We start from the raw sequence: 27,441 nt of genomic DNA on the forward strand, positions 1-27,441 counted from the left end.
CAATACTTAAACCTGGGCTGATCACCTTTTCGGCGCCAGTTCGTTATCTACACCCATGTGGTAATTTGGCTCTGAGTTCTCAGTTTACTCAAGTTGTGTCCGTGTTGTCTTGTGCACCCTAGCTTTTGTCTTTGTTCTCCTGAGCTCATACTTGCCCTGTGTTTCTGTCCAGTGACCGCTCAGACCTGCTGCCTTCTCCGCTGTGCCTACAAGCTTCCAGCCTTATTCTCCACCTGTGGAAACTACTGTGAACTCTTCCCTGCCTGTCTGCCTCGAGTCTCGTACGACCTGGATCCTTCCCCCCTCGGCTTGCCTCGGTACTCGGGCCAGCCAGGAGATTCCCCGCTCAGACAAAACCCACACTGTATCTCGGAGTACTATTTTGTTCATTAAAACCTTTACAAACTGCTTTCATTGTCTTTGTGAAATCTCTGCGTTCTGGGTCAGAACAAGCCCCTAACATTTATCAATAGAAATGTCACCACTAAACTGCACCATGTTGTCTGTTTGGCCAGTTCTCTACTGGAACAAGAAAAATTGGCATGGGTTCAGAAAATACAAGGTATTTTTGTAAGAATAAGCTCTTTATCCTGTTTAGTACTTGAGCTGAACAGTCATTATATCCCAATCACATTAAAACGTGACATGGTGTGAACATGGAAACATGCTGGTTGAAGCGTTTATCTCAAATGAGACTGACAGGCATAGTGTACATGAAAGGAGATGACGTGATTTTTGTCGAGGGTCTATATTGGTGCACCATCACCAACTTACCTGAATTGCAATAAAATGTATCTTTAGTGCACTCCAGGCCCATTATAGCACATGTGACATGATAAACTACAAAATCACAAGTGGATGGTGGAAAAAAAATATCCACTTACAAAGTCTTAATGTGTGCTGCAGAAAATGGGTCCTAATTACTTAACAGGTTTCTGCTGAAGTCAAAGGTTGCTCTGTAGTGTAGATGATTTGATTTAGATTATGGAGCACCTTGTTGAATACATTTGTACTTTGAAAATAGCATGGCAGGTCTGGACACGTCTAGCAGGTCTAACTTTCTCTGTCATCACTCATTTTAAATGAAAATATAGCTGATCACACAGCACAGTTGTCATTAGCCTGCACTTTTATTTGTTTTGTCAGACTCTGCTGCAGCACAGCAGCTGGTAATGACTATTAGTAGGGTTGGGCGATATCTACCGAATTGGCATATGACGATGTCCACAGTGAAACATCTTGATGGACGCTGACGTTGTTGGGGGAGGATGATGTATTTTAAATTCAAATTTGATATGAATGAATTAATATTCAGGCATCTTGCTCCCAGTCCTCTCTTGCTGCATGTCTGTAATAGGCCTATCTGTCTATTCTGTCATTTTGACTGGGGGCGCGGGCTGTCATCCAAACTGAAACTGAATCATATGGGCACAAAACCCGCTACAGGAGCTATATCCGCCACCATTAAGAATAAAAAGATGTCTGTCATCTTATCAATTGTGACGTTCTTTGAATGAGAATCACTCATGGCATGTGGTGTGGAATCATGATGTTTGTTGTGACAACACAATGTCCGTCGGACATCATCCTTTGGACTAACCCTAACTATTGTTCAAACATGGTGTTTATATATCAAATTCATAAATAGCAGAGTGAAGAAGAAAGCGGTAGGCGAGACGTTCATATCACAGAGCCAGTGGACATTTCCACACCGGCTAAAATGGCAGCACACTGTTGCTGGCAGCCACGACAGAGAATGAACGTTACGTACACTGATCCAGTGCTCAATGGCTGTTATATCAGCCTTAAAGGGGTGATGCAGAATTTTGGACATAAGACCTCATTTCCAAGTTAGCCAGTGTGTTATTTATCAGTGGAGACCGTTTTCAACATTTTTCATCCAGTCCTTCCAGTTGCGGAGTTCGCTGGTGGTCTTACCCACTCCCCAGTACACCCGAGGCAAATAAATTATAACGCCAGAATATCGATGTAAATGTCTATGTTGATAGAATATTGTTAGGAATAAAACTACCCTTGCATCGCATTGCAATAGTTATACTTTGTGTATCTACCAAGAGTGTAGCTATACCGTTAGCTAATGTTGTCACTCTCCACAATGCACTGAACTGTAATGTTACCGCCACTAACGTCAGTCTCAATCTATCAGATGCAGCTAGGCTAACGTGATGAAAGGGGCTAGCTTTATTAGCTAGAGTACCTACTAAAAGTTATTACCTGTTCACCAGTAGCTGTTGGTGCATCTGGAAAGACGGATGTAACGGCATTCGTTGTCAGTGACTTGTGGTCCTTTAGATTGCAGGGTTTTTTCAAAGTTGTCTGGTCTAAAATGATCACTAAACATTCGCCACTTGAGCAGAGTCTCCGCCTTGATGTCCAAGCCAGCAGCAAGAAGCCACAGTTGGTTCCTTTCTGGATCTCCCAATGGAAATTTGTGGAAACTGTGTGGTGCCCATCTGTTTGGTTTATTTTTACAATTTCTCAATGCACTCTGAATCACCATGTTGCCTAGTCCTTAGTTTCCAATCCAATGCTTCAATACCAATGTACTAGGCTACTACTATGTGTCCCGACTGGAGTGCGCTTCTCTGTTTACTTTTCTGCACAGTACTACTAACCGGAGCAAAAAATTCCACCGCTGCTGAGAAACTAGTCCCTCAAAATGTAATGCGATCATTGAGATGCAAGGGTAGTTTTATTTCTAACATTATTCTATCAACACAGACATGTACATCGATAGTCTAGCATTATAATTTATTTGCCTCGGGTGTACTGTGGAGTGGATAAGACTGTTTTTAGTGGCAGGCTAGCAGATACTGTTGATTTGAGCTAGCCTAGCACCAACGAACTCTGCAACTGGAAGGACTGGATGAAAAGTGTTGAAAACGGTCTCCACTGATAAATAACACACTGGCTAACTTGGAAAGGAGGTCCTATGTCCAAAATTCTGAACCACCCCTTTAAAGTGATTCTGGCCAGAAGTCATAATAAAGATGCTGGTGTATACCGTATGTGCACCCTTAACTTTATTTCACAGTACTTTGTCTGAAAGCAGATAACAAGATAATAAGAAATAAAATTTAAAAAAAAAACATATTTTGTGCTCTTGTTTGTTTTGATGCACTTGAACAACTGTTGATCTTTTTAAAGGTTTTATCAACACTCTTTTTATACACAGAAGTGCTACAATATGCAGTATAAAAACATGTTGCTAAATAACTAAATTAACTAGAAACCTGACAGCTCTCAGAAGATACTGAAATGCTTTTATAAAAAATAACAACAAATGGAGACTTGTCAACAGTTTCAACATTGAAATGAAACAAAAGGAAATTTACACTTGTACACACATCCCAAAATCTTAAGGCGGTTGAAATATTAAGTCAGACAACCAAGTTAACACTTCATAAGGTTCTTACATAACACATTCACATCAGGCTCATGAATGCTTCATTTCACATCAATGAATAATATCAGCGTCATGACACACTTACATGAAATGGACGCCTGAATTATGACACAGAAAAAATACAAATGGGTTAACTAATGCCTGCAGTTATTCTTACATACTGAATGACTAATGGCAAAAAAGAGTTGATGAAAAAAACATGTCACCAGGCAAATTCATTCCCTCAGGTCAGCCCTGCTATCAGATTGCAGACTCTGATCCTCACCTCAACACAGAGTATGCCTGTCCTGCTTTTCATTTATGTATATCGAAATGTTTAATATTTATTTCCACACAAAGTCCTAACATTCCTACGTGAGGCATAACTGCCTAACCCTTAAATAGCTGTTCTTTGCTTTTTAAAACACCCACATCCTACATACATACTATACATTTAAAGTTACATTATTACAATTCTTCAAATGAGTGGGAAAGTTGAAATACAAATGTATTGCTCATTCATGAATATGCAATGAGGCATCATGGGCCTGTTTGGAATAAGTTATAAAAACATCTTACTAAGACAAAGCGTTGATATTTACTCAAAAAATGTCATGATATACAAATTCACAGCCAGTAAGTCAGAGGATTCAGTTTCACATTCTTAAATTTTACTCTAGCACGTTGATTATCGTCTGGTACGTAGCTTTTATAATATACAAAAAGATTTAACAGCCTAGCAGTTGAAAATAAAATGAAACCTCTCAGCAAGCAACAAGGCCCATCCAAACAACAAACTAATTTCCTGCATTTATCGGACATTATGCAATATAATACACTGGAAGAAATATTGAAGCAAAGGAAAAAAACACAGTCGTTAATAGCATTAAATAAATATTTCCTTACATAAAAGCTGCCATAGACAGATCAGAATATGTATCTGTTACATTCATCCATCGGGCTCTCCTGCAGGAAACAACAGCTGTCTCTACCTAAACAACAGGTGACAAAGTACAGCTGCCTTCCCTTTAAAATGTTAGTGAGTAGGCTTTCAATACCATATCCTGTATGTGGATATTATTGTTTCCCAATGTTTTCACATATTAACTGATGCAATAAAAAATGGAAAGAAAGTCAACATGTACCTACTACTGTATGTTCTTACGATTCCCAGACCGTGCAGGAATATTGTAAACATTTCAGCTTTTCTACTTTGGTACTAAAGATACAAATGATGGTTCATGAAACTGATGATTGAGACTTTCATTTCAGCATGTAATATACTGCATCTTGTCTGCATGAAGTCTATCAGATTCCATGCAGTGAATACTGTTTTGTGTGAAAAAGGGGACATTAAAACTGAATCGTCTGTATTTTTTAAATGCATGTAAAAGCTTTAAAAAAAGAATTAAAAAAACAGGCGGTGATGGTTAAAATGACAAATGTTCTGACAGGTTTAAAGTGGCCGTTCTTCAGCAACAAGTTAACTCTAAATGAACAGTGCTTCATTTGATGAACCTGATTCATCCACTAATACTTATCCATTTACAATTTACACAGCAAACATTGCAAATATAGATACCCATATCTGTACATAGTTTTTGTTTAATGAAATATATGCAGGGAGGAAAGAAAAGAAAAAGTAAATTTTGAATGAAGGGTCCAGATAGTTCCTCAAAAGAATATTGAGGTTTCAGTAGACATATTTTCATATAGTAGTTTCATATTACACAACAGCAAATCCACTTCACAGGACTTGGCCATGCGATACCCAAAAACCTATAATCCATTGTAACATATATATATATATATATATATATATGTATATTATTCATTTGCAATATATTTTCTCTTTAATAGATAAAAGTTTTCCCGATGAATGCTTTACATAATATTACAAATTTAAACACTCTTTACCCCATTTTCCTCACAGTCAAAAGAGAATGTGAGTAAGTAGTTGATTATAATATGGAAGTTTCCATTGATTCAATTGTCAGATGAGGTTCTTGTGTCTTTTCTGCAATGTGTGGTCCATTTTAAAACCCCTAAAGAGGTTATGACTTCTGTTGGGATGATACACCTTTCCAGTAGTCTAAAATATCATGCAGGTCCTCATCCTTTGCAAACTGGACTTTCTTACGCAGTGCATGGCCCGCAGCCATGTATTCCTCATCTTTGTGCCGTTTCCGGTGGAGTTTGAATCGCTCCCAGATGCTGTGTGAAGGTTTGCAGTAGTATTCGGGACTGGAGGAGTAGCTTAGATTGTGATACTGAGATGACAGCTGGGAATATGCCAAGTCTCTGGCGCGGGAGTGAGTGAGAGGCTCCAACATGGAGGACTTGTGGCTGTCAGGTCTTTCAAGCTCCTCTATCTGAGCGTCGGGATATGAGTGCCGGTGGTCATAATGACGGATCTTCTCTGCCTCAGCCCTCAGGATGGCGGCAGCAGGTGTTACAGTGAGCATGGTCTCTCCTGTTGGGGAGGTTTTCTCTATGTACTTGGATTCAGAGCGATATGGCCTGGGACTTCGCATGGGCCCTCCTGTTGCAGTGCTGGGCCTCTTTGGCGAGACATCAGAGGTCCGATGCCTCTGCAGAGAGTGGTGATAGCTGTCCGTATACACTGGGGAAAGAAGGCCAGATTTACTCTGTGGGTGTTCTGATATTAGTACAAGCTGGGGCTCTGCAGTGGAGACTGCTCCAGATTTCCCTTGAAAAGAGGTGGATTCTGACTTTAGAGCGTCTATACAATTGTTAATTATCTGATTGACCTTATCCACCTCTTTTGCAATGGTTGAAATCTCTGCCACCGACCCCTGGCTATTCCCAGCCATTCCCATGTCACACTCCCTGCGTTCATGGTGGTCCATGCTTCGCACCTCCATGTAATTTCCTTTCATCATTTTAGGAGTATCACTTATCTCTTGAAATTTGTACTGCTCCATTTCAGCTGCAGATGGTAAGTACGGCATACGTGCCATGCTCTCCCCGGCCAGCAGCTGCTTCTGCGACATTCGAGAAATAGTCGCTCCCTCCAGTTCTTGTCCATATTTGAGTTCTATTATATTTTTCTTCAGGCTACCTGCTTTTTTGTGCTTTTCATCTTGCTGACGCTTTCTTCGCAAGCAATAGTAGACCACACCCAGAAAAATGACCATGCTAAAGAGGCAGCCCAAGATTGTCATAATGTAGTGAGTAGCAGTTGCATTGTTTACCACTCTATCCTTTCCATTCCAAGGGCCAGTAGTGAGTGTCAGACAAGTGTGGTTGTGTCTTAGAGAATTACGTATCGAAGCAACACAGTATGTGTAGTTAGTGTGGGGTTTAAGGGTTTTTAGTTCAATGTCCTCCTTTATATCTTTCAGGTTTTGAATATCTGTGAAAAAGCTGTTGTTGTACTGAACCAGGATGTACATCTTTTTGTAGGGGTGAGGAATCTGAACTGTGATGATAGCACCTGTATTTGATACTTGCTTCAGTTTCATCAGAGGGTTTACTTCCACATCGTTGTAGGTTGTACTGATGGTAATATCTTCTGGTTCCGTGCCTGAGGGACAATCTTCCAGCCCACAGAGTGTGGAGTCTGGCGCAGGTGTCGTGGGCTCAATGGGCACAGAAATAAATGGAGTCACGTAGTCCTCTGTACACACAGTGGTTAGCATGTAAAGCGCATTTTTATATTTTGGATTGGTTGGATTCAATAAGCTATAACCAGAGACATCAGATGGGGAGTCGCAGACCATCCGCTCATTCGTCCTGTTTGGGAAAATGGTGAGCCATTTGACAAAACCAAATAATTCACAAGAGCAGTTGAAAGGGTTGGTGTACAGCTCGCAGGTGGTTAGTTTAGTCAAACTTGTAAACGTGGACCCGTCTAACTGCTGGATTCGGTTCATGGAGAGGTCAATGTTCTCAATGTTGGGGCATTCCCAAAAGGCATTGGGTGTCACAGTCTCAATCAGGTTTGCCTGGAGGTAGAGGTACTGCAGCTTTCCTAAACCTCTGAGGATGCCCTCTGTCAGATTCCGCAACTTGTTGAAGCCCATTTGAAGGACTTGTAAGTTAAACTGAGCAGAAAAGGCCCCATCCTCTATGTAGGAGATTTCATTCTTTGTTAGGTTCAGGTAGGTCAAGTTGGCAAAGCGACTAAGGGCAGAATAATGGATACTTTTGATTTTGTTTTCATTCAGACGAAGGTCCACAATGGTGCTGTTGATATGCTGTGGGATGGCCTCATAAGGTGGTTGGTTTTGGCTACAAATTGCAAGCCATACAAAGCCCTTTTCCCCCTCAATTAACCAGCAGTCTCCACTGACTCTGCCAATATGAGTCAAATATACAATGGCTACAGGCCAAAACAAGGCACTCATCACCATGCCTGAGCTGCAGGCCATTGGTGCTTTTCTGAGAGTCATGTACAGGGCCAAAAAAATGAGAGGGGTGATACTGCTGTATTTTCAGTGCAGCTGAGACAATCCTGGAAAATCAGCTGGTTGTTCAACTGTTCTCCGGGCCAGAAACAATCATTTTATTTGTCTCCTTCTCATTGATGGATGGTATTGTCCCCATGTACCATTCAAAACATTTTTTGAGAATCTGCCCTTACACTGAGTTTCTTTCATTGAGGTTTGCCTGCAGTGAAGTTGTGGTAATACTTAAAAGAGATTTCACCGTCTCAGGTTGGCTTGTGCTTTTCTTCTTAGAGGTACCATCATTAAATGGTCTCATCTTATTGTTTCTGCCACTGTCTTCCTTTCTTCTTTATGTGCACGGAAGAATAACCTGCAAAAGACAAGAACACATAGTTGACATGAATTACATTTTATCAGGATAAGAAATGTACTTCTGCTGCATATGTTGGTAATGAAATTTTGAATTCAAAGCCCAGGATTCATGTTTACTGCATGCCTTCCTTGTTTATGCCCCACCAATTATTTTGTACACAATTTAAGAGGTGTTTGCAGTCCCTGTGGCAGACTGCAATTTGAGGAAACCATTGGCCAATTACCATTTGACAGGTTGGGAAAAGCAGGTCCCTGTTTTCACACCATTAACCTGAGGACTGTCAGACGCAACAATGTTAAGAAGCCGCATTACATCAATTATACAACACTACATGAAATGACACTTTGGATCAATGTATTCAGGATTTTCCTCTGAAAACCTTTTATGCATAAATTGAAATACTTTTGTGCACTGATTCAGAAACAAACAACAGAAAAGAGCCCAAGGTGTCATTACTGGATCATCCTAAATTAAATTAAGTTTGTTTGCAAAGGGAGACAAGCCATGGTTGTAAAAATGGGAACATTCTTGCTCTCTAATCTGCAGAGGCCACTGCAGAAAAAAAATCCCCCAAAAATATTTTCTTTTATGATGTTCTTTTCTCGTTAATCATGCTTCTCAAATACAGAATACAGCATATGGCATCCTTAGAACACTTGCTTTTGAACCCATCATCTGGTTTTACTGTTTGTGCAGTCTCATACAATAGATAATACCAGTTATAATACCAGTTTATCCACTGAGTGACAGTTTGCTGTAACAGGTAAATGGTTTGGCTAGGCTGAAGGTGTCTTCTCATTATTATACAAAGCAATCCTATGTAATTTTAGCTGAACAGCAGCCACTCTCGATACAAGTGACGATTACAGGATAATGATATATATATATATATATATATATATATATATATATATATATATATATATATATACATACAAAATAAACTAAAATATATGGTAACATAGTGTCATGATTGTGATGTTCTGTTTCCTGTTTTATTTTGAAGTCTGTCTTGTCTCCCTTGTCCTATCTAGTTTACTTCCTGTCTTTTGTTTTCCCGCCTGTTTGATTGTTCTGCCCTGATTTGTTTCACCTGTTGTGTCACCTGTTTCTTGTTAGTCCTTGTTAACCTGTGTATTTAGTATCTGTGTTGTCTTTGTCTTGTGTGGGAGCATTATGTTTTTTTTGTTGCTGTTCGTTTGCCGTGTGTTCTGTGAGTGTGTTCGTGTCTGGAGTCTACCTTTCGTCTCTGAGTTCCGGTTTTTGAGATCCTGTTCTGTTTGTTCTGGAATTAGTTTTTGCCTGTTGCTTTCTGGACACTTTTGGTATGTACTTCATTTTTGTTTAATAAATCATCTAAACTGCATTTGGGTCCAAGTCATTCTTGACAAACCGTGACACATAGCACAAGTAGAGAAGAGTCCTACAGTCAGCAAACTGACCCTTTTGTCAGTTACACAGGGATATCTATCAAATGTTTGCTAACATTAGCTACTCAGAGCTACTGGTGGTCATACCAGACCAATTAAGGTTGTAGTGGTAAAACGATAGTTACGTATTGTAACCTAGATTCCAGAAATCCAAGAGCTATTGGGTTAATCCCTTCGCGCATGCATGTCGTGAAGATTTCTTTCGCGCCCTGTGCCCCGCACGGGTCTCTTACGTCTGCAGATATTGTATATTACAGTGGCGCGACCAGAGATTTGCTCCCAACATCAGCATTTTTCTTCAGCCAATGTTGGTGAAACAGGTGGCCCGAATCTTAGAGGGCTGTGCCTATACTCATAGAATCTGGAGTTACAATACGTAACTATCGTTCTATTTCGTATAGGCTTCGCCCTCTAAGAGCTATTGGGTTAAGGGCGAAGCTGACGTAGTCAACGCCAACTGCGACACAAGGTCCACAAGCAGAACTTGGAATGGACTAATTTGTCTTCCTATTCACACTGAACAAGGTTTAATGAATCAAAACACATTATTTTTATGAGAAAACCCTGTCATTATCATGAGTATGCCTACTGATCATGAGGCCCATGTCATGTGGATTGTGAAAATGTTTTATGGTGAAAACAAATTAACCTCACAATTAATAGCTGCAAAACCCCCCACATTCCTCCAAACCACTCAAGTGCAGGAGGATGGAGACAGCAGCAAAACCGAACCTGACAGCGCATCATCTGCCGTCAAGTGCGGGTAAAACTGCGTGAGTCATGGGGAACTCAGACGCACCATGCAGATAAAAAATGGATGAACGGGCATGGGGACGCCCAGGAAGCCGCTGCACAAATGTCGGCCACCATCACGCCTATGAGGAGACCGCGAACGCTGGCAGCGCTCTCGTGGAGTGCACCCAAATGTTCTGAGGGGGGGGGTTCCACTCTCTCCGCGCTATAGGCCTGGGTGATAGCTTCACACAGTCAATGAGACAGACGCTGCTCCAAAAGAGCCACACCCTGTGTGCGTTCTCTGTAGTTAACGAACAGCCGCTGTGTTCGTCTGATGTCTGTCGAGCGTTAAACATACTGGAATAACGTGCGCACCGGGCAATCGGTGAGACGCCTCCTCCGCGTCGTTATGAGGCAGAGGGAAATAACTCCCTCGCCCGAAGGGGTTGTTAAAACTTTTGGTGTAATGATGGATTTGGCTGCGCTCCCGTCCCCTCTAATGGAGTGGCAGGACGATGAAACTGCCAGCGCGCATAAATCACTCCCCCTCTTAGCCGACATCAAAATCGAGGAAGAGCGCTGTTGTCAGTGACAGCGTCCTGAGAGGGGCTTGTGCTAGAGGCTCGAAAAGGAGGATTCCCCAGAGCTCGCAGCACCAAGGCTAAAACCCATTGAGGTGTGAGAGAGCGCACAGTAGGTTTCTGTCGTCTGACCCCCTTCAAAAACGTTTTACCAGGGGGTGTGCAAAAACTGACCTCTCTCTCCATAGCCCTCATGGCCGGACGAAATGGCCACTACGTAGGCTTTAACTGTAGACGGAGACAAATCATTATCCACCAGTGTTTGGAGATAGTCAACACTAGGGGCAGAGGACACGACATGGGCTTTTTCCACACACCAGTGATGGAAAAACGGACCCACCGCCCCGCATAACACGCCATAGTGGAGGGGGCTCTCGCACCCGGGATAGTGTGCATAACGGCAGGGGGCAAGCCTAGCCTCTCCAGACGCTCTCGCTCAGCCTATAGCCGCTGGCTTATAACCGGGGGGTGGAATATCGCACCGTTCAGCTGCGAAAGTACGTCCCCTTGCCACGGCAGTTGCCATGGGGACACCGCGAAGTAGTTGAACCAGGGTCGGGAACCAGGATGCGCTTGTGCGTTCCAGTGCCACCATAATGCCCAATAGGCTCTCCTCCTGGATGCGTGCCAGGAGGCGAGGAATCAGAGGGACCGGGGGAAAAGCCTATAGAAGAGCCCTGGGCAGTGGTTGGTGAGAAAAGGCGTTGGCCCCGAGTGGGTGGGTTGTCCCATGTGGTCATAGAAAAACCACAGTGAGCACTGTTTAGTTTCCAACACACCGTCGAAAAGGAAGAGGAGGGCTGGTAAACTAGGGCATATAGCCTTTTTTATGATAAGCTTGACAGCCATGCATTCCTGGGTGGCAAACTCTCCAACACTGCGCCCTGCTCTGAGAGCGCCGCTATGCTGTGGATACATGGCGGGGCAGTCATCGAGTCAGAGGTCTCCCCGTCCCGCTAGATGGCTGGGGGAGGAGTGACTGTGTAGCACGCACATACTGAGTGGGCGCTCGCTCCCGCTGTTTACACAGTGTGGGAGTGACCTGGCTCCGCCTACGGCACCACATGTGTGCAGGGCGTCAGAGCCATTATCTGAACTCAAGATAGCATAATAGCTTTTACCACGCCGGTAAGAGCCGGGGAAAGGCTGGTGAGTTGAGGCGTATAGCCGTGTGTTGTTTGTTGCCATAGCAACAGAGAGCGTTCCCGCACTAGAGCGTAACCGCTGCGAAAAGGCGGTAGTTCGATACTCTGTTCTTTGAAGTTTTCAAACTGCTTGTCGCTGAAGAAAAAATGGGAGCAGATCTCTGGTCGCGCCATTGTAATATACAGTATCTGCGGACGTAAGAGGCCCGTGTGGGGCACAGGGCGTGAAAGCAATCTTCACAACTGCGCATGCGCAAAGGGATTAACCCAATAGCAATAGCTCTTAGAGGGCAAAGCCTATACGAAATAGAACCTAAGTGTATTGAACTCAAGCAATAAAACACACCCCTGTTATGTGTTCAACTTTTAATTTGTAAAAGGACAAATGTGCTATCTTTCAAAAGTTCTAGTGTTGCTTTAAAGTGTAGTGATTATAGTTCTTTCAGTAGATGGATTCAGAGCCCAACCTTATTCTATACCATCACTAAATCACTCATTATTACAGCCTTCAAAAGCATTTCAATTGTTAATGGGTCAATGTATGGCTACTGACATGAAAAAATAAAATTAAAAAAATAATATAATGCCGCCTGCTGCTCAAGTATGCAGTAGTGCTTGACTGAAATCACCAATAATAATGTGTCTTTTGACGCAATTTGTCAAATTGATTTTTAAAATACAGCAAGGGGATTTTTGTACTCAATTGCAGGTTGGACGATGTTTGTGTAGAAATGGAATTCTGATATGATGGTTTCATCCACAGAATAGTTAAAAGATTTATTCTAATCAGTGGAACCTTCATTATTTCTTAAGACAATTTAGGATTTTTCTTGTAGCTCTCAAATCAACTTATTGTTCAAATAAAATTAGTCATTAACACTACCCTTTCTGAAGGTGAGATTAAATTATTTCCTCTACTGTTGAATGTCATTTACACCATTTTACATATCTAGTGTAGTTATGTTAACAGAAATGATAACATTAAATCATACATTTTATTTATTTATGAAGAGAGAACACTATTTGTTTAAGTAGTTACACAAAGACGGACACTACTGTTGGGCAACATCAGAAATATTTAAGCTTAGTATTTACAATTATCTTCTGATAAGCACTAATTCGTAATTAGAGTATGAATCAAAATGTGCTTGAAATAAGTGCATCAACCCAGAGATATTGATATGTGTAGTAATATATTCTTCTCTTCTCTTAGTTCACCAGTTCTGCCTCTGACAAAGGCCAAAATCAGATGTCTTGTGAGGGGGACACAGGGGGTCAGAAGGTGCTTTGGTGTGTTAGTGGACACGGCTTTTCACAACAGAGATAATCACTGTTAGAATAGAATAAATGTGACAGTTTGTGGCAGAGAGAATATACTTCAAGTTGAAAACCCCACCTGCCATTATGGACCTAAAGGCCATTCCTGCTGTCTTTTGACCTTTTTCTGAGTTAAGGTTATCACATTGGTGACCAAGTTGAGCAGTGTCTGCACTGAAATATAATCACTAACTTGTCCTATTTGTTTGGCCCTAAATAGTATTGGTATTGACTGGGGACCAGCACCAGTTCTAAGGCCAATGCCTCCAGGTGCTGAAATCAGTATGAATGTATATGATTCCCAGAGGTACTGAGCTGGGGTGGGTGTGTGTCTGTTTTGGGTTTTACCCATCCACCTAATTAGAGTTCAAGCCCAGGATCTTCTTAGCCTGGTCCTACCAGACTCTTGTACATGTCATTTGTACAGAGTCTGGCCACTCGCAATTGACAAGACTGTTAACTTCCTTGAAGGCGGGTACTCTGTTGAAGTTTTAAACAATTGGATCTGCCCAGAGCCACTCTGGATCTGCCATAAACAATTGTTAACGTTTGGTCGTGATGTCGGCTTAGCAACGCTAGCGTTAGCCTTAGCTAACTCCTTCACCACTAACGGAGCGAGCTGGAAAATTAAACTTTTCCCGAACCCCTTGGGGAGGAGGGCCACAGCATCATGGCCACCAACAAAACTCAGCAAAGACTGTTCTCGCTCAGGCCTTAACTTCTGGATATTCGGCAGCGTTGCCACAACGGACCGAATGGCTTCGCTTGCATCTTTCTCCGCCGTCATTACGGAACTCACCAAAGGTTACCGAACCTCAACGTCATCGTTCTCAGCCACTCCCTTTGTTCGCTGATTGGACAGGTAAGATTTTGACAGGAGAAAACCCAAGAATATACCGCAAACCCAGACGTAGTACTGAAGGAAACTGCATGCTTCATGTTACATTAGAATTACAATTGAACGGATAATAAATGATAATAGAATGATATTGGGGAAATATTCATTCAGCAGCTCTGAATCCCCTTCAACAGTTCTGAATCCCCTTCAACAGTAAACACTGTGCTGTATGCTGATAAACTGATACAGAATCAGTACATTGGAGCATTTAAGGTGTAATCTGACGCATGTTTCACATAGATTTAGATTGGCCTAGAGGGTGAGATTATATGTGAATCTATAGCTCATAGTTTAGCCTTTTTGTGATTGTATTCCACACATTTACTGTAAATGGGGAAGCTGGTATGTCTTCATTGCCAATTCACTCTTTCTGCCTTTCTAGTCTAATGCATAATACAGCAAGCTGTTTTGCTATGTGGTTTATGTATTGAATACATTTGTATTTTGTTAAGTGGCAGTTGGCATGAAGATTTTAATGGCAATATGAGTGTGACAAAGTTCCACAACTGAGTGCAGAACTTGCCACTGAATGTTAGTCCTGTGCAACTACAGCTAAGTTCAACGCTGTATCCATACTAGGGCTGCACAATATATTGTTTTTTTATCGTCATCGCAATATTAACTGGCGCAATACACATCGCGAAAGGCTGCGACATATCGCGAAAGACAATCAGAGATTTTTTATCAGTAGAAAACTGCACTTAAATATGTAACGGTCATTCTTTTTTAATAACAGAATGTTATTGATTTGTTTTAAATCAACGAGCAATGTGTTGTGTTTTAGCAGAATACTAAAAGCCGCAAAAGTAAGTACACCTTAATATCTGTTTATTTATCACAAGTAATATAGTTATTGCGATATTCAACACCGTTATCACATATTTTCTTCACATCGAACAGCTGTTCAAGTGCAGATAAAGAGGAGAAATAAATGCTGTGGTGGAGGACACTGCAACAGAATGTCAAAGGCTGCCATTACAAAAACACCTTTATGGCGACAAAAGAGCAGCGGCAGAGGAGCGTTGAAGAAAAGAATACTCTAAGACCCTGGGAGGAAAGCGGTTCCAAATCAAATGTTCCATGAAATGAATATGAAAAAATACAGCTCTGCAGAATATCTGGCAAGGCAAAGGATCTCTTAAAGAAAATCTGTGCCTTGTTATTATTCCCCAGTCTCTGACCTTTTATTGCAAATTCCGCATGGCAGAGACTGAACATCTGACCTGATCACAGCGTGGCACTGGTGCAAGATCCTTCAGCGGTTAAATGCAAGTTAAATCTGAGCAGTGTCCTCATTTACAATGCATTGGCTGTTTTGTTTGTCCACAGTGACTCACTCTAGTGAGCCTCCAAATGATTCACTGCCTTACCACTGAAAGCCATGCATAAATTACAGCCACGCTAGTTTCCTATGTTAGGGTTAACACAAATGCTCACAAGCATACTCACAATGATAGGTGATACTGTAGGGTTTGCGTGCAGATTTTGAATTCATAGACTATATTTTTACCCTTGCACTTGTGCCCCAAAGAATCCACAGCATAGGCCAACAAAAACGATGCCTGCTGTGTTGAGTTGTAAACAAAGCAACCAACGACATTAAAATATTTTTTTAGTGCTTTGGTTTCATGCAAATCACATCATACTGTATATGCAGATCTTCAAGGGAGCCTAAAGCATCCAGCAGGGTATGTTGCCTTATGAGAGCTTATGTCTACTTGCCACCACAGACCTACTTTCCATAATGGCAGCAATCTGTATGGTCCAGTGCTAGCCCTGAGTGCAGCAGGCCAGAACACCCAAGGCATCAGAGCCTAGTATATTCCCCTATCAGACACAGGCAGCCATTCCACAGTCTCTTTTCCATTTAGGCTTTATGTGCTGGGTAATGAAGGCTTTTCTTTTTATTTTCCTCTTCTGTGGATAACCTATTGAAACCCTGCTCTTGAAGAATGATTCAAACGCTGCCTTATAAATTTTGGTTCCAGTTGCTCAGGGCCTGTTCATACTTCACTTCTACTCAGTAAATCATTGCTTCTTTTTTATGAAAAAAGGCTACAAAACATCACACAGGCAGCTGTAAATGTGTATTGAGGTCTATCTTGAATAGAAATATTTCTGGCTATATTTATGTAAAGCAACTGACTTTGAGCACAGAATCTAACTTTTTTTGGAGTTGTCCAGTGAAAAATCACATGAGTTTGAATGCTGATATGGCCTCCAAGGAGAGGATTGAAGTAGGTGTTGTGATAGTGACAGGTTGGATCGTACTTTAGAGGGAATCTCTCAGCTGCAGTGGCTCTGTGTGTGTCTGGTTAGGGTCTTTAAATGTAAAGCAAAAGTCTTGTCTCACACAGAGCCTCAGGAGTGCTGCCTCGCCACAAAAGCCAGTGCTTCAAGGCAAACTTTGACAGAAGCTTCAGAATGCCACATTGAGAAAAACGATCTTGAAACTACTTTGTCTCCTTCACAACAAACAGTCGTATATATTGTATGCAAATCAACCGGACTGCACCTCACTGCCCTCTGGCTATCTCTGCCTCTCAGTCCCATTCTGTTTGCCAGCATGTCCGTCAAAACAATTTCACGGTGCATACTAAATGGATATTTTTCTGTTCTATCTCCCAGTGTCTACTAAAGTGTGACATCAAAGGATCTGTTTTTACTGTTTGAGGCCCTGCTTCCTATCTTGTTTTTTGTGAAGGTGCCTCAATCTCAGAGGACCCTCCTCATCCATACCAATGACTGCCCTTTATTTGATGCCATTGAAAATGCATGCACTTCTTGCTGGGAAGAATGAAATAGAGTAAAGATTGGAAACCAGAAGTGTAGAATCAATTGAGTTTAAATGGAACTTCTTCTCTTGGGGAAGGAAAACATTGTGCTCATTGAGGTACTGAATTGCTTTTGAGGGCAGGAGAATGAGGGCACGTATGCATGTGTTATATCAGAGGATATTAAACTCATACATTAATTACGATGGGAATATTGCCTGGCAAGAAAATGATGGTCCTGTCTTCATTAAATACTGTTTGCTAAAGGTTCAGCACTTTTCATGGCTTCAGTGATATACTTGTTGGACTTAGTGTGTCTTTTCTAGTAGACAAGAGCTCAGCAAATGGAGTTTTTAGTTAGTATAACATATATATATATATATATATTATACCTATAATTTCAACAAAGCTTTAATTTAAAAACACTGGATTAAAAAATATAAAATACAAGACGTTTCAGTGTTCATCCATACACCTTCATCAGTTGTTTAGTGTGCACAGGAAGTAACTCTGGCCTTAATACACAAGGCAGTCACATGATCTCATGGCATGGAGTCACATGACTGCTAAGATGTAGTCCATTTGTGTTTGCCAGAGAAGATGGTGCCCCAGCAGCTTCAGATGATGCCCCTCCCCCTGCTTAAGAGGTGGAGCAGGATGGTGTATCTGTAAACCGCCTGGGAATGGTTTTCAGATCCATGCTGTAGGCTGAAGACAAATTATGTCTCAACCCACCTCCCCTATTTAAAGAGGGTTGCTCTACTTCAACAAATATGGCCTCCTTGACCCCTCTTTCAAACCACCTATCCTCTCTGTCCAGGATATAGACATCTAGATCTTGAAAACTGTGTTGTTCTTTTTGTAGATGAGTATAGATTGCTGAGTCTTGTCCCGAGGAGTTTTTTCACCTGTGTTGATACATGCGTCAGCTGAGCGGCTGTTTTGTCTCCCCAATGTACAGATCTTTACACTCCTCCTTGCATTTGATCGCATACACCAGGTTGCTCTTTTGATGTTTTGGAATCTTGTCCTTGGGGTGGACTAGACACTGTCTCAGTTTGTTTTTAGGTTTAAAATATACAGGGCTGTTGTAATTAGAGAACACTCTCCGGAACTTCTCAGACAGCGCAGCCACATATGGGATAACAACATATCTTCTGACCTTATGATTTGTTTCTGTTGCTGCTGAAGCTGCTGGGACACCATCTTCTCTGGCAAACACAAATGGACTACATCTTAGCAGTCATGTGACTTCATGCTTTGAGATCATGTGACTGCCTTGTGTATTAAGGCCAGAGTTACTTCCTGTGCACACTAAACAACTGATGAAGGTGTTTGGATGAACACTGAAACGTCTTGTATTTTATATTTTTTAATCCAGTTTTTAAATTAAAGCTTTGTTGAAACTACAATTACCTGGATGCATAAATTAATCTCCATAGACAGTATACCTATAACTTATCTTCTAAGTGAGGGATATAGTGAGAGATATTGAATGCCACCTTGAAAACTGTGGAGCTGTGGTTTTAGGGACTTAGGTGCCTCAAGGGGCGGTAACCCACGAACACCGTGGTGGACACCGGTGGTCAGGGAAGCCACCCGACTGAAGGAGTCTTTCCGGGATATGTTATCCCGGAGGACACCAGAGGCAGTTGCAGGGTACCGAAGGGCCCGAAGAGCTGCAGCCTCTGCCGTGAAAGAGGCAAAGCAGCGGGTGTGGGAGAAGACATGGAGAAGGACTTTCGGTCGGCACCAAGATGCTTCTGGAAAACAGTTCGCCACCTCAGGAGGGGGAAGCGGGGAACCATCCAAGCTGTGTAGAGTAAGGATGGGATGCTGTTGACCTCAACTGAGGAGGTAATAGGGCGGTGGAAGGAGCACTTTGAGGAACTCTTAAATCCAACTAATACGCCCTCTATGTCAGAGGCAGAGCTGGAGGATGATGGGGGATTGTTGTCAATTTCCCTGGTGGAAGTCGCTGAGGTAGTCAAACAACTCCACAGTGGCAAAGCCCCAGGGATTGATGAGATCCGTCCAGAAATGCTGAAAGCTCTGGGTGTGGAGGGGCTGTCTTGGTTGACACGCCTCTTCAACATTGCGTGGAAGTTTGGGACAGTACCTAAGGAGTGGCAGACAGGGGTGGTGGTTCCCCTGTTCAAAAAGGGGGACCACAGGGTGTGTGCCAATTACAGGGGTATCACACTTCTCAGCCTCCCTGGCAAAGTCTACTCCAATGTGCTGGAAAGGAGGGTTTGGCCGATAGTCGAACCTCAGGTTGAAGAGGAACAATGCGGACTCCGTCCTGGTCGTGGAACAACGGACCAGCTCTTTACTCTCGCAAGGATCCTGGAGGGAGGCTGGGAGTATGCCCAACCGGTCTACATGTGTTTTGTGGATCTGGAAAAGGCGTATGACCGGGTCCCCCGGGAGATACTGTGGGAGGTGCTGCGGGAGTATGGGGTGAGGGGGTCCCTTCTCAGGGCCATCCAATCTCTGTATGACTAAAGCGAGAGCTGTGTCCGGGTTCTCGGCAGTAAGTCGGACTCGTTTCAGGTAAGGGTTGGCCTCCGCCACGGCTGTGCTTTATCACCAATTCTGTTTGTAATATTTATGGACAGGATATCGAGGTGTAGTCGGGGTGGGGAGGGGTTGCAGTTCGGTGGGCTGGGGATCTCATCGCTGCTGTTTGCAGATGATGTGGTCCTGATGGCATCATCGGCCAGCAACCTTCAGCACTCACTGGATCGGTTCGCAGCCGAGTGTGAAGCGGCTGGGATGAGGATCAGCACCTTGAAATCTGAGGCCATGGTTCTCAGCAGGAAACCGATGGAGTGCCTACTCCAGGTAGGGAATGAGTCCTTACCCCAAGTGAAGGAGTTCAAGTACCTTGGGGTCTGCCAGAAGGCAAAGCTCTCGATCTACCGGTCAATTTTCATTCCTACCCTCACCTATGGTCATGAAGGCTGGTTCATGACCGAAAGAACGAGATCCAGGGTACAAGCGGCCGAAATGGGTTTTCCTCAGGAGGGTGGCTGGTGTCTCCCTTAGAGATAGGGTGAGAAGCTCAGTCATCCGTGAGGAGCTCGGAGTAGAGCCGCTACTCCTTTGCGTCGAAAGGAGCCAGTTGAGGTGGTTTGGGCATCTGGTAAGGATGCCCCCTGGGTGCCTCCCTAGGGAGGTGTTCCAGGCACGTCCAGCTGGGAGGAGGCCTCGGGGAAGACCCAGGACTAGGTGGAGGGATTATATCTCCAACCTGGCCTGGGAACACCTCAGGATCCCCCAGTCGGAGCTGGTTAATGTGGCTCGGGAAAGGGAAGTTTGGGGTCCCCTGCTGGAGCTGCTGCCCCCGCGACCCGACCCCGGATAAGTGGACGAAGATGGAGAAGATGGAGACCTTGAAAACCTTGATAGACAAAGCCTTTTATTCCCGCATGACTATTGGAGTTGCTTCCTCACATAAAACCGAGTTAGAGGAAGCTTTCAGCATAGTATTTGTCTCAATATGACCTCCTGAGGCTAAACTAAATTAATACATGTAGTGATAATGTACTGTACTTGGTTTTACATAATATACAAGATTTGAGAACATTTGAACATTTGAAAACACACATTTTTTGAAATATTTGCTTTGACAGTGTTGGCCTGATTCTCCACAATAAAGTAAGAACATTTCACATAAATTGAAACATGATTGTTTGGCCACTTGGCGGCAGCAGATATGGCAAACAGTTGCTTATTTAAACATCCAGCAGTTTCAGAGCAACTCTGTCCACATTGTCCACCTGGCAAATGTTAGTCCAATATTCATTCTTCTTTTACCTCTGTCTTTGGTCTCTACCAACTGTAGAGATAAATATCTGTCTCTTTAGCTGATAAATGCTCCACTATGTTCACCAGCTAGTCGCTAAATGTGTCTGTCTGCTGTTTGGTGCTGAGCCGGTAATTTACAGTGGGTTTTTAAAACTTGTTCACTGAAAACAGGCTGATGAGGCTGAAAACGATGCTATGGGAGTGAACCAAAACAGTAACGTTACAGCCAGACAGCTAAACAATAACTACACCAATCCGTAAAGCTGAGGGGAGCTTGGGATTCAGACAAAAAAAATGTACTGTGATACCTGCAAATGCACTGTAACAATTAATAAGGTGGAATTTTTATTCTATGTATTTTATGAAATTCTGTGAAAAAGGCCAGTTTCAAACATATTTTCACGATCGATATGAGCTTAATTACTTAAAGTACACTTCCTCAATTCCACCAGCAGGGGAGTATCCATTAAAGTGAGCTCTAGTGAGTGCTAAGGTTTGTGTAAATAGAGCAAGAAAAAGCATGTTTGAATGAGTGAGTTATGTGGTTAGTGCATATTTTTGTATGCTATTTTAAGGTTTACAGTAACATGCCACTATAGCCACATTGTAAAATGGATTGCAGCAACATATTTGGTTTAGGGATGCCATGATTGATTGACTGCCAATTATTATCTGTCGATATTACTAAAACGTGTGATTGGGTGCTCGGCATTAATCTTTTCCAGGAGCCACAAGTGGTTGCTCAGGCGCATGGGCTACTCCAAACAAAACAATAGTTGAAGAGTCGTCACCCAGCAGAGCATGGCGAGTTTAAGCTCAAAGCAGAGAGTGAGAAAAAAAAGCTGAAAAGGAGGCACCCAAACACCAGATAGTAACACAAGCAACGATAACTAGTCGTTTCGGTGCCTATTGTTAACTGTCATTGCCGCATAATAATAATAATAATAATAATAATAATAATTAATTTAATTTGTATAGTGCTTTTCAAGGACTCAAAGTCGCTTTACAGGGCAAGGTACAAAACAAAACAAAACAAGATACAGGCACAGATGAAAAGGGAGGGGGGTGTGGGGCTACGGATAGGCAGAGGTGAAGAGATGGGTCTTGAGGAGGGACTGGAAGATGGTGAGGGACTCAGAGGTGCGGATCTCTTGGGGGAGGGAGTTCCAGAGCCTGGGAGCTGCCCTGGAGAAGGCTCTGTCCCCTGCGAAGGTTGGACTTGTGGATGGAGAGGAGACTGGCTGAGGTGGATCTGAGGGACCGTGAGGGTTGGTAGGGGGAGAGGAGGTCAGTGAGGTATGAGGGGGCCAGATGGTGGAGGGCTTTGTAGGTGAGACCAGGGTTTTGTAGGTGAACCGGGGGGAGATGGGAAGCCAGTGGAGTTGTTTTAGGACTGGAGTGATGTGGTGCCAGGATTTGGTGCGGGTGATGAGTCAGGTGGCTGCGATCTGGACCAGTTGGAGTCGGTTGATGTAGGTAGAGCTGATGCCAAGGAGAAGTGAGTTACAGTAGTCCAGACGGCAGGAGATGAAGGCATGAATGAGTTTTTCAGCAGCGGGGGGTGTGAGAGAGGGTCTGATTTTGGCATTGTTGCGGAGGTGAAAGAAGGAGGTTTTAATGACATGATGGATGTGGGGCTCAAGGGAGAGGGTGTAATCAAAGATCACGCCAAGGTTGCGGGCCTGGGGAGATGGGGAGACAATGCTGCCGTCGATGGTGAGAGTGGGATTATTGATTTTGCTGAGTGTGGATTTGGAGCCTGTGAGGAGGAATTCTGTTTTGTCGCTGTTGAGTTTGAGGAAGTTATGTTGCATCCAGGTTTTAATAGCTGACAGACAGTAGTTTATGTGGGAGAGGGGAGGATTGTGAGGATTCAAATTGGTTATTGGCATGAAGATGGGTTTGGAGTTGTGAGGCGACGGTACGTTCCAGGGTTTTAGACAGAAAAGGGAGGTTGGATATTGGGCGGTAGTTGTTGAGGGAGGAGGGATCCAGACCAGGGTTTTTTTTAGGATTGGGGTAAGCAGTTTTGAAGGCAGAGGGGACAGTTCCAAGGGACAGTGAGGAATTGAAGAGGTTAGTGAGGTAGGGGCATAGGACAGGGAGGAAGGACTTCAGGAGGGGAGTAAGGAGGGCTGATGAGTTTGGAGATTTCAGGAGGGGTAACCAGGTCAAACTGGGAGAGGAGGCAGTGTGGAGGAGGGGTCAGGAGGTCAGGAGAGATGGGGAGAAGAGGGGCTGTGGTAGGTGCTGGACTAGATACTGGGCGGTCAGATACAGGGGATAGAGATTGATAAATTATGTTGATTTTGTCAGTGAAAAAGCGGAGGAATGAGATCCGGAGTAGAGGTAGGGAGGGTGTTGGTCCGAGGCTTGAGGAGGTTGTTTACTGTGGAGAAGAGGGTTCTGGGGTTTTGGCAGGGATCAGTGAGGATGGTGGCAGGGTAGGCAGACTTGGCAGCAATGAGGGTGTCTTTGTAGGCAGTGAGGTGGAGTTTTCAGGCTTCATGATGGACTGTGAGAGATGATTTCTTTGTCAGACGTTCAGGTTGGCGGCCAGTTTGTTTCATTTTGAAGAGGTGTTAAAAGTTACTTTTAACACCTCTTCACCCATTTAAGTGATGCTTACTTAAATGCTGTAGAGACCACCCGCCCGTCTGGGGAGTGTCCACTGTCATTTCCACCCTACATTATACATTACTACATTATACATTACTATTATTGTTGAAGAAACAAATCCAAAGAATACACAAATCTTTATTTTTATTTTTCCCAATAATCCTAGATTTATTAAAGTTTCGCTGAGATGAATTAAGGACAAGTAACATATTTTTGCTGCCAATTACTACTGGTCCCTGCTAATTAGCTTCAAATTGGCATCAGGATAATAAGTATTGCTTAAGTGTGGGTTGATCCAAATTAATGCTGATGATACATTAGTGCTAAAATGTCAAATACCAGATCCTTTTTGGATAATTAAGGTATTGAGAGCTAAGGTTGGGCTAATACAGATTTGACCAGGCATTCTGTATTTGAAACTGGTCTATTGGAAAGTTATGCAGTCCACTAACTACTTAGTATTCCACACAGGTGTCATACTTTGTAAAACTTTAAATGACTTACTGCCCTGCCATCTCTTTCAAATTCCCAATATCTCACTCTATTGTTCTTTAGTGTATCAAGAGTCCTTCAGGAGGCTCGTGAACTAGTATGATTCAAGCTCCGACGAGAGCAAAAAATCTCATTACAAACTAAAGGCTCTACTTTGGGTGACACCTCTTATGTCAAGATGATAAGCCATGGAGAGTGGTGTGGAATCACATCACACTGATGAAGACCGATGCATTAGTGAAATCCTGCAGGAGAATTAAAGCAGCCTGGCACAATAGTTAGCAGAAAAGTGCATCCTGCTCAACCTTTCACAGTTCTTTCTTTAAAATGAAGGCTGTGATCTCCGCACTGTACTGTATTCTATAACAAAACTATAACAGTTCAGCTCCACAGGATGCATACTGAACAGGGGAAAAGGCAACTGGCCTATAGAGATCATTTATCACAGGGGCAGGAGCTAAGAAGAATTTAATTTAATTCTATACGTTTGAAAGTAAGATACAACTTGGAATAACACCTGAAGGTTTAAATGCAATTTTCCAGGCCATCAACTGACCATCAACCCGGCACGTCATTTTGGCCTCCAAGCCAAAGCATCTGCCAGCAATGTCTCTAGCTGCTGACTCATGACATGTCGAACTAAAGTGTGCAGCCCTCAGCAGGAAGTTATGGGGAGCTCACTACTCTAGTGGATTTAACAGGATTGCTGCGTGTCAACTTATTTATGTTTTTATTAATATCTTATATTTAGAGAATTGATAAAAGTTCATGTGCTGACAAAAGCTGTGACAAAAATCGTTCTCCTTATCTTTGTCAATTACCTCGCCTTGCTGAACCCAGGTTTCCCTACCAATTAATCTTCAGAAAGTGACTGGAGCTAATTCAATTATGCTGTACTGCAGGACCATGCTTCTGACTGACAGGTCAACCTGCCTCAGTGTTCTGATTGACAGGCTGTGAACAGAAGAGCTCCCATTCCCTGTGCTGAAAGTTTATATCTGTCTGACCAGACAGACTATCTGACACATTAAAGGAGAATTCCGGCCAATTTTTACGTTAATCTTGATCGCTATAGCTACGCGAGTACTTTCGATAGAAAAAAACCCGACCCGAATCAGTGCAGGTAACACGGAGAAGCTGCAGCTACGTACTACAAGCGTCCCCTGAGCTAAAACGGCAGTGGTCGGGGCACGTTTTAGAGTGCCTTTGTGCCTCTTAACAGACACAAAATGCAATTAATATGTCTGTGCCACATGAACAGGGCCCTTACGTGTCAACAAGATGCGTTTTCAACTCAGACATTGTTTAAATTCACCTACCCTGGTCCCTGTTTCGATCCTGCTGGTAGCTAGCTTGCCCTGATAGCTGATAGCCGTTAGCTGCCGTCCGGTGAGTGTGTACAGCCAGATAGCCGTTAGCCGTTAGCTGCTAGCTGCCGTCCGGTGAGTGTATTCAGACAGGCTTCTGTGATAATCATCCCAATAAAAATCCACGGAGTGCCCAGTGGTCTGGTGGATGTCTTGCATAGGACAGATCATGCCTTCGCAGTGAAAGGTTTAGATTATTTCCCCCTCAAAATAGGTAATTGAGCACTGTAGTAGTTATGACCATATCAGTGACTGTATGTATGTAACTACATGGAAACGGGATAAACGATGTCTGTGGCTTGCACAGTAATAGTGATACTGAAGCTTAGCTGTAGCATCGCGCTGTCTCCTGGGAATTCAGTTGTAGCAGGAAAAGGTAAACAGTAGTGTGCAGATTGGAGCGTAGTGTGTAAAGAGCGGAGTTGTTTATAAGGGAAGAAGCTTGGAGTAACGTGTAACTATGGAGAATATAGCAGATATACAACACACGGAAGAGCCTTTTGAGTTTGATGGTCGTCCTTATTTATTTAAACCCGAGTATACAGACGAAGAACTAGCCTCACAAGAGTTGGAAAGAACGAGACAGACAGAGGGGGAACTTGATGCTCCAAACGCAAGCTAAACTAGCCTTCAGTAACTGGAGGACATAGCCACACCAACGCTGCTATTGGGATGATTATCACAAAAGCCTGGCTGAATACACTCACCGGACGGCAGCTAGCAGCTAACGGCTAACGGCTATCTGGCTGTACACACTCACCGGAGGGCAGCTAGCAGCTAACAGCTACTACTGCACTACTGTTTATTTTAGGGGAAAATACACTTCAAGACCACACCACCACCGCTCCGTGGATTGTTATTGGGATGATTATCACAAAAGCCTGGCTGAATACACTCACTGGACGGCAGCTAACGGCTAATGGCTATCAGCTAGCAGGGCAAGCTAGCTACCAGCAGGATCGATACAAGGACCAGGGTAAGTGAATTTAAACAATGTCTGAGTTGAAAACGCATCTTGTTGACACGTAAGGGCCCTGTTCATGCGGCACAGACATATTAATTGCATTTTGTGTCTGTTAAGAGGCACAAAGGCACTCTAAAACTTGCCCTGACCACTGCCGTTTTAGCTCAGGGGATGCTTGTAGTACGTAAGTGCAGCTTCTCTGTGTTACCTGCACTGATTCGGGTCGGGTTTTTTTCTATCGAAAGTACTCGCGTAGCTATAGCGATCAAGATTAACGTAAAAATTGGCCGGAATTCTCCTTTTAAGGAAAAGGAAATTATCACTTTGAGATTATCTCCACAAGGAGTTTAACTCAATTCATCTACATCTTGAAGAGTTAGCTTGGCTTCCCGGGAATTTAAATTGTTTATCTTTTTGCCCTCATTTACACAAATTCAGTCAGGACACTCGCGTCAGGGTTTTAACCATTTATTGCAGCTATATGCATTTTACTTTGGCGGTGTGGCTCTGCTTATGTGATGCTCTGTCAGGGGGATTGTCTGTGTCAAACTTACTCAGATTTGTTCCAGAGATAACCATTTACATTTAATCAACGGGCCTACCGGGGCAGCAATTAGCAATCCATCCATGGGAGGTGAATTTAAGATTGTGGTGGTCAGTGACAGCAGATAGAAGCGGCAGTAGCAACAGATTCATGAAGCAGGAGTTTCAATAAATTAGTTTAGTGTGTGGGGGGATAAGGACTCCCTGAACCTACAGTATGAGCTCCTTTTTACAGGACCAAAAAGGAGTATCACAGTTGGACAAGGTGACAGGATAAAAATCAATCTGTGTAAGCAAGAATGTTAGTCAGACTTTACTAGCACTACAATTTGATCCATCTATGACGAGTGCAGGAATCATATGAAACACGGGGGAAGGCAAATGAAAACAGCCACCTTGTGCGATGTTAGGAAATAAAACTGTCTCTTCCTTGAAAGGGAAGTTATTGTTTCTGACAGGGCAAATTCTCTCATGCTCAGTAAGGGGCAGAGGATGCAACAGCAAGCTGGTGCTTGACTATCACAGGAGTGAAAAGTTTTTTGGTGCACCACAGAAAGCGAACTGTCATACAGTAC

At 43.1% G+C, this 27,441-nt stretch overlaps 1 protein-coding gene across 1 annotated transcript; it reads right to left on the reverse strand.

The window, feature by feature from the left end:
- Positions 1 to 5,460: 5,460 nt before the first annotated feature.
- elfn1a (extracellular leucine-rich repeat and fibronectin type III domain containing 1a) lies at positions 5,461 to 7,821 on the reverse strand. The gene has a single exon (XM_078270471.1). The coding sequence runs from the start codon at positions 7,819 to 7,821 to the stop codon at positions 5,461 to 5,463; it is 2,361 nt and encodes a 786-aa protein (XP_078126597.1).
- Positions 7,822 to 27,441: the final 19,620 nt, after the last annotated feature.

Source organism: Sander vitreus, chromosome 15 (assembly GCF_031162955.1).
Source record: "Sander vitreus isolate 19-12246 chromosome 15, sanVit1, whole genome shotgun sequence".
NCBI lineage: Eukaryota > Metazoa > Chordata > Actinopteri > Perciformes > Percidae > Sander > Sander vitreus.